The sequence below is a fragment of the Octodon degus genome, unplaced genomic scaffold, assembly GCF_000260255.1.
Source record: "Octodon degus isolate 3935 unplaced genomic scaffold, OctDeg1.0 scaffold00032, whole genome shotgun sequence".
Classification (NCBI taxonomy): Eukaryota; Metazoa; Chordata; class Mammalia; order Rodentia; family Octodontidae; genus Octodon; species Octodon degus.
Genome location: NW_004524608.1, coordinates 8,168,703 through 8,177,694, shown reverse-complemented (window position 1 = coordinate 8,177,694; position 8,992 = coordinate 8,168,703). Strand labels below are relative to the sequence as shown.

Sequence of the window (8,992 nt, the reverse complement as noted above, 5' to 3'; positions counted from 1 at the left end):
GAGAGAGAGAGAGAGAGAGAGAGAGAGAGAGAGAGCACTAAGCCATATTCCTTTAAATGTGACTTTAAAATTCTTCCTTTAATAAAGGTTTGGAAAAGAAAACACTTTCCCTTCAAATCTAACTCTATTTAATTTTTATTAGAACTCTTATTTTCTTTGTCAAAGATCACCCCATTATGTTGCTATTAATAGGTTAAAATAAAAGAGAATGTAAGAGGTCTTTCAGGGTTTGAAAATATTCTATTATGGTGTGTATCATATATTTTTCATAAAGGATCATTTCAATCCAATTATCCAAAACTTAGTGTAAAAAATATGCTTCAGCTGCAGAGATAAAAACAATTTAAAATAATGAGCCCAGAGGCTACCCTGACTTCTCTAGATCCTTGTCTTCATTAGAGTGTGGCATACATTCATTTTCTTTTAAAAAGAATGATAACAAAAGTGGTTATTTACTAGATTACGTCCTGGTCCTTATTTCATTTGTACTCAACTCAAAAATCATTGCATTAAAAACAAAATAATTTCAAGCAGCAAGACTCGTATTAATCTCAAATTTTGGAATGAGCTACCATTCTCCCAATATCACTAATCTATTTTTTTTTTTAGGTTTCATGCACAAGTATCCTAAATTCCATGAAAAGTTCCAGGAAAATATAGTATTTTAGAATGTTCTTCATGACCTACACTACCTTATTTTAAAGTCAATGTATAATTTTTGTTTTGTTTTTCTGAAAGGCAAGAAAAATATGTAATGATCCTCCAAAACTAGATTTCTCACTGCTTTTATATTAAATAACCAAAATAACCTCAAGAAGGCTTATAAAGTGTTTCCCTATGTACTTGAACTCCTGTGTATACTGACTAACAATTGTTTAGAAAATGTGTTATTTTACAAAATTTTTGTATAACTAATTGTTTCTCTCATCACATAAAATTTTACTCATTTAATTTCTGTAACTGTTAGCTGATAATTCACTTACCAATGGGTTTTTAAAGAATTCATATTTGGCATAATTTTTTCTAAAGTATAGCTTATTTTCCTCTTCCATGCCCCAGTTAGACAGCACTTCAATCACCAGCTCATGGTCTTCTATTGTTCTTTCTGTAAAGAATGCTTCAGTGAGTGTGCTGACAGACAAGACAAACTCAAATGTATAATCATACAAACCTGTAAAACAGATTACACAGATGTCTCTATTAGACATAGTAAATTGCAACTCAACTCCTAAGTATCCAGATTAATAAAATTTCTTATCAATCTTGAATTAGTAACATTCATTTTTATACCAAAGCATTCACCTGAAAAGAAAAATCACATAAAATATTGCAATGTAACTTTTGGTAATTCTCTATCCTCTTTCATTGCTATGTAAATTATAATACAAGTTTGATAACAAATCTGCATTAAGACATGAAAGCTATTCTTTCTCCAACTCATCACTGTACCAAGATTAAAATATTTATTTCAAGGTTGAACAATTCACCTCATTAAGAGATGAGGAATTTTGACAGATTCAATATGTATTTAAGATACATAATCTGAGTAGTTGAGAAAAAAAAAACTAGAAGAGATGCTTTTAATGGAAATTCTCATACAAGTAGGTACATCTGCTACAGCAAATCAATTTTTATGGCACTTTATATTTTTCAAACTAATGCTAAGAAAATCATGTTTTATATTAACAATGAAGATAATTAGGTAAAGTGAGAAGGCTCTTAGTAGAAAAGACATGTAAACGAACCAAGCAACAGCAACTATAAAGAGATTAAATGTAATATGAAAATTTTCTGTTTTAATAAGAAACTGTGAAGATGTTCATAATTCCCCAAAAGGGAAACCCCAAATATTTATGGACATGAGACAGAATAAAGTATTTTAGAAGCATTATACAGATATACACATATCCAGATAAAAAATCCTCAACAATACTGATAACTTTCACAAACATAATAATAAATGAAAGAAATTAGATACAAATAGTACACATTGCATGACTACACGGACATAATATTGAACACAGGAAAAATCAACTAGGGTGTTAAATACAGGTAATTTGAGCCATGCAGGGAACCAGCTGTGGGACAATATTGTCAATATTGTGTTTCTGAATGTGGGTGTTGGTTACTCAGGTACCTGCAATGTCTGAGAAGACTCTCAGCTGCCTAGCTATGGTTTATCCACTTAATGCATATCATATTTCAATAAATAAGTTGGGAAAAAAAGAACCATGAAATTATCAATGTAAAACAGGAAAAGCAGAAGAGCAATCTAAGGAATATGAAATTTTATGACTTTTTAGTGTGTCTAGAACCTTTTTGAAAAGTATCTGTGCCTTAGAAATTCAATCCTCAGTAGTTAACTGCTACCGGCTATACCCTACACTTGAAAGTAATGTCACATTAAATATAAGCTTATTCATCTGAAAGGAAGTTCTTGAAAGAGTGCTTAGTGAATATGGATGAGTTTGAGCTAAGTGTACATCAAGAACTGGGTTTTTGTTTCTAACTCTGATTGCTTCTTTTCTGTGTCACTGACAGGCTCCCTCCCCTGCTTCTCGTTCTGAAGATTTGGTCCTAATTCCAATCTCCTTTTTTCCCACCTAAATGAGTGCACACTTATGTGTAAACATAAGAATTATATAATTTGTTGTGCCTATTTTTAAAATATATTCTAATTTTTAAATGTTTTTTTATCATATTCTATAGGGACTTAAAGTTCAGCATATCAATACTTGATAAAAAATACCTGTTCCACTTATGCCTAAGATGTTTGATATCCAGACAGATAGTGAGATTAAGCTTAACAGCCTAGGGTGTATGGTAATAACAATAAGCTTCTCTTCCGGAGGGTTAACAACCTAAGTTTGAAGACCAAAATTAGAGAAAAAGGAGAGCCTTCCAAGGTCAATTAAGACTCAGGATATATGAGAACTTGTACTGTAACATCATGTAACTCAGTAGTGTCCCAAATTTTCTGATCAAGGAAATTATGGGGCCAAAGAGGAAAGTGATCGATGATGTAGAGTGTGCCTAAGGAGACTCACATGGAGAGAAAACATTCTCTCAGACTTTCACAGAGAGCACATTGGCCAAGCAATGACCGTGACTCATCCACAAGGCTGACACTGACAAAGGCTCTACAATCTGAGGTACAGGATCTCAGGATAAATCCTGAGGGGATTTCACTGACGTTATCAGACCCAAAAGCTACAACTCTTGTTGCATAGGTCCTGCTTTACCTTGGTCTTAACCATCCAGCAGAAAAGTATAAAAACAAAGTATAAGAAGTAAAGCCATGCTGTTATGTTGAGATGTAGGGGACTCAGGTCAATAATTTCTGGCATTGCCAGTTAAACAGAAGACCCAATGCTATTATGGGCTACTGCACTCTTTTAGAATATTTTGCTGAGTTTACACACCTATAATATTCAAATAACGGAACTTAACAAAAAAAGGGGATACAGATGAATGTCCATTTTGTATCTGTGCATTCAAAGTGGTTAGGATAGATATATAGTTACATTCTCTTAACAAATAGAGGGATTTGTTCTAATGGTGTTTTTGAATAGGATATCATGTCCGCATCTTGTACAGCAATTAACCACTAGGAAGAATGTATGCAATGTGTGAATTATTGAAACTGTCCTACCAATTTAGTTTGAAACTGTCTCATTGTTATTTGTTTCTCAATAAAATTATGGGAAAAAATAAAATAAATAAATAAATGAGTGCACATTCCTATTTTCCATCACATTAGTTAGATTCTTTGAAGCCACATCCCCTCTCACAGCTGCTTTCACCCATGCTCCTTTCCTAACAATGAGATTCTCTGGCATCTTAAACAGAGTTCCTCTAAAACTGAAGTCAGTATGGTGGCTCCTCAATACAGTAACCATAGAATTACCATATGATGTAACAGCCCTGGTTCTGGGGATATACCCAAGAAGTGAGAGATTCAAATAGACAGGTAAAGACCAGTGTTCACAGCAACATCCTTCTCAATGGCCAAAAGGCAAAAGAAGTGAATGACACCCAACTGTCCATCAAAGGATGAATGCATACACACACACAAAGACTTACACATGAAGGAAGTGATAACATATGAAACAACACAGACAAACCTTGGAGGCATGATACTGTTAAATAAGAGGCAGGAAAGGACAAATACAGTGTGAATCCACTTATTCAAGGTACTCAGAATAATTACTGTACTTGGAGCAATTACTGTTTAATTGATACAGAAAGATAAAAAGTTCTGGTGATAAATAGTGGCAATAGCTGCACAAGAATGTGCATGCCATGTCACTGAACTATATATATTAAAAAATACTTAAGATGGTAAGTTACATAATTTTAAATATATCTAAAAAACCAAGGTCATCTTCCATTTCCCTTAATGTACCTATTCATCCTAAATTTTCTTTTCTCCACTACTGTTATTAATATTTTACTTCATTCTCCAAAACATAAACAGAGCAAATATCCACCCTGAGCCTTTCTCTCTGAACCTTCATCCTTTATTCCTGGCAGACCCAGCTATCAGCTGCTTTCCTTCTGCATGCCCTCACAACCGACAGCCCTCCCCCAAGCCAACTCCCATGCCATACTTCAATTTAGGTCTCTGTCTTTTCTTTACTATTCTCCAAACCTCCAAATTCCTCATTCTTCTACTCCATCCTGAACATCGATATCTGAGCAATCCCCTAAAATATGTTTCAAAGCAAAATCCTGCTGAAAAAGTCTGCTTCTTCTATTTGTTATGAATGAGATAAACCCACGTAGCCTGGCAGCTATAACTCATTCATCTTTCATCCATTCAACAAATATTTACTGAAGACCTAGACATTGTCAGATATTCCTCTTAGAACTGACAATTTTGTAGTGGATAGAACAGAAGGAACAACTGACTTCATAAAGACTGCATTATGATGAGAAGTCAGACAATAAATAACATGTGAATCTTAAAAGCTGGCAAAAAAAAAAACCTACAAGAAAAAAGGAAGAGAGAAAAAGTGCTAAAGGTAGAGGAGAAAAGGATTCAGGGGAGCATATATTGAGAAAGTAATATTTGAACAAAGATTGAAAGAAGAGGCACAAGCTTTGTAGATACTTAGAGGGAAAAAAAAAAAAAGAACAAAGCCCTTGAGATACAGGCAAGGCCAGCGTACCAGAAGCACAGCAAGGAGGTTTATGGGACAATAGATGAGTTGGTAAAGGAGAGAGGATCAAGAGAAGAGGCTGGAGAAGAAATGGTGATGAGATGGGGTTGTGCAAAGCACCCAAAGAAGGATTCAGCTCTTCTTCAGAATTTACATGACAATCCATACTAACTGTAGGAATAATATGAACCAATGGGTTTTCATTGGGTCATACTTCCTGTAGAGTGGAGAACCAATTTTAAAAGTTTAAAACTCTGAAGACATGAAGACCACATAGCAGACTATTGCAACTGACTGAGAAGCACATGATATGGATTAGATTAGCATGTCAACAGTGGATGTGAAAAGAAATGAGCAATATCTGGATCTACTCAAAGACAGTATCAGAAAGATTTACTAGCACAGTAAATATAGAGTGAAAACAAATAAGAGCACTCACTGAAGACACTGAAGTTCTGGGCCTAAACAGCTGGCCGGACTGTGCTATCACTAATGAGCTAGGATGTCTATAAGAGAAGCAAGTGGAGGGAAGGGGGGACCTCAGTAACAACCAAGAGAGCAAATGAATTTTCACCCCTAGTAATCTTTCACTCTATTTCTTTCAGTTTCTCAGACTCAGCTGATACTATGAAGCTCACAAAACCTAAGTACACATTAGTATACATGTTTAGGTTACCTGCTAAACACTGTACCTATATTCTTTGCAACTGCAGTGGGAAAAAAATCTCAAGGCATTAATCAAGGTGCTTGTTTATTTCTCCTGCTACCAGTGTTTCCTTGTACCTAGTACCTTTCTCTTTGGTTAAGGAAATAGCCTGTATTCTTTCCTCAAGGAACCTTACATCAAGAGGGAAAAAATGACAAAGCATCTCCTTAGTTTCGGAGTTTTTAAGTGGATGGTATCAATATTTGGTAAGTATTATTGCTTCTGGAGCATCATACCCAGCCCAGATGACTACTGCCTCACTTAGGGATTTATCTCAATCTTCCTGAAAAAGGAGCCAAGTGGCTAATGGAGGAAAACGTCAAGTGGCAACTTAGAGGGATCTAGCATAATGATGGTCCCAAGTGGACCCACATTCTACCCTCTTTGCAGAGATAGGACCCCACATTCTGGCCCTTTCTGAATGGTAAGGCCTTAGATAACACTGAAAGGCTGTTGGTAGCTCAAAGCATATCCTTAAAAAACATCAAGCCTTGAGAAACCGTGCCTCTCAAGTGGTCAGAAGCCATAGCTAGGCACATTCTCAAGCCAACAGCATTCCAGTGTTGGGGAAAAATCTAGCAGAGTCAAGCTCCCCAGAGGGAACACAGAAGAGCTAAGAGGAAACTATGAGCTTACCCGGTTTTGTGCTGGAAGCAGCAAGTCTGAATGGAGTAAGGGCTTCCAGAACATGAAGAGAATAGCTAGATAAGAAAGACTTCTCACTTGAGCCCTAACTGCCTTATGGGAGGCTGCAAAGGCAAAGGTGGCTCTCAACCTTCAGCTAGAAACATTTTAAACCTGCATGCAACTAATGACTAGAACCTGCATTATTTACCACAACAAGATTAGGAAAAATCCAGACCACAAACAAACAACTGATGAAATTTGCCACTGTCACAAAAGCAGGAGACAAATAATTCCAGTAACAGAAATAAAGAAGGCTATATGTGCAGTTAACCAAAAGTCAAGTCTACTCTCAACTAGAAGGTGTTTCACTACTGTATTCAATTCTTAAAAATACCTTTACTGGGCTGAGTATCAACACTAGAAATAATAGGTTCTGATTCATGGAACCTGTAAACGTTGGCTGATAAAGCAAAGCCTTTGCAGATGCCATTAAGTTAGGGATGCTGAGCTGAGAACACTGGATTTAGGTGGGCCCTAAATATACTAACGCTTCTACCAAGACAGAGCCAGAAAAGACAGGACATAGACATGAGGAAAATGCAATGTGATCATAAAGGCATATATTCCAGCAGTGTGATCACAACCCTAAGAACAGCAGCAGCCACTAAGAGCTGGCAGGGGCAAAGAACTAATTCTCCTCATAGCCCTTGGAAGGAGCATGACCCTTCAGAATTATGGCAGTATACATTTGTGTTATTTATATCACTGAATTTATAATTGTTATGGTTTGTATCTAGTTGTTCCCCCAAAGCCTCATGCAGTCATAGGGCAGGGACATCTAAAATTTGAGATTAACTCATGATCCACTGGGATTATGGGAAATCCACTGGGATTATAGGTTTTAGTACTGCTGAGATTATGGGTGTGAGTGCTATGCCCAACCTGGGTCAGAAAGCCTGAATGCACTCTAAGAGAGACAAAGAGACAGACTCTCTGTGTTGCTGTTGTTGGCCTGTTGCCATTGTTGTTGTTCCACCACCATGAACTGATGTTCTCGGCCCTGCGCCACTCTGCCTTGGAGCCAGCGGAGTATGGACTGAAATCCCCAGTGACTGAGCTAAATAAACATTTCCTTCCTTAACTTTGGGCATCAGGTATTTTGCCCCAGCAATGAGAAGAGTAACTGAGACAGTAATTTTTATATCACCCTTGGGTTATTAATAAGCAAAAAAATAAGTTCCTTTCCATTTTACCGATATAAAGCTAAGATTCAGAGTAGCCAACCTGTCCAACATGAACCACAACCATGTGTGTGACCCCAAGTCAATGTTCTTTCTGCATAGCAGTGCCTCTGCCTGAGTGGCAGCTTTCACCTGCCACCTCTCTTGGGTCTGTTTATACCCAAAACAGTTTTTCTTCATCAAGAAAATCATTCCATCATTTTCCTAAAGTTTCATCTTTCTATTCCCTCAATTTCTTATATTTTGATGTATATTCGTTAAATATTTGCTAATTAATTAAAAATAATCACAATGTGAATATATGTTAACTACAGTAATGCACAAGATTTCAAGTGACATCAAACTTAACTTTCCATAAAGTAATATAAGTTATTTTCATTTAAACTGTGTATTAATCACTTTCCTACTGCCGGGCCAAAATACAGCAATAGGAAAGGAAGGCTTACTTATGGAAGACAGGCTTATTTTGGCTCATGGTTTCAGAGGGTTCAATTCGCTGTCAGCTGGCTCCAAGCACGTGGAGCAAAGCTGTTCAACCTATGCCAACAAGGGAACGCAGTGAGGTGAAGCACCAGAGCCACATCCTCCACAGGCACCCAAGCAGTCCACGTCCTCCGACAAAAGCTTGCCCCCCAAAGGAACATTTAACTATGAACATGTCAATCCACTGATGAGTATAGTGCACCCTCCTTCTCAAAGCCCACTTCCAAACGGTAAGACTTCTGGGGAACATTCCAGGTATAATGGACTCCATTTAAAAAATAAACAAGAAGTGCTGAAAAGTTCGGCTGCATTTGAATAGGATCGACAAATGTGAATTAAACAATAGTGTAACATATGCAATTATCAAAAAGCTGAATCATTCAAGGGTTCTGTTGACTACATGCAAATAAAAGCCAGAACACCAGTGTTGAAAAGAAAGCAAGGAATGGAATAGTTCAGAAAATTTCAGAGCTATAATATTGAATGTTTAAATAACATAATTACTAGCAAAAGAAAATGTCTCATGTTAATATGAAAAATGTTTTCAATAAAGCTCCAAAAATTATAGTGTAGGTAAGAAAAAAATATATATACTTTCATTCACAAAAATTCCTGCCCCATTTTACTAAAAATTCAGATAACATATAAGAAACCAAATAAAATTCTAGAGGGCTGACTATACTATAGATTTTTCAACTTCACATACCAGCCCAGGTATGAATACAAATTTTTCTTGCTATAAAACTGGCTTTTAAATATTATTTTTAAATTTA

The 8,992-nt window shown here is 36.3% G+C and overlaps 1 protein-coding gene across 1 annotated transcript in view; it reads right to left on the bottom strand.

Moving 5' to 3' along the window:
• Positions 1-8,992, bottom strand: part of Grb14 (growth factor receptor bound protein 14) — a 77,635-nt gene that overhangs the window by 37,465 nt on the left and 31,178 nt on the right. The window contains exon 3 of the mRNA XM_004629864.3: positions 984-1,105. Coding sequence (XP_004629921.1) covers positions 984-1,105 — 122 coding nt within the window. The remainder of the gene's footprint in view (positions 1-983; positions 1,106-8,992) is intronic.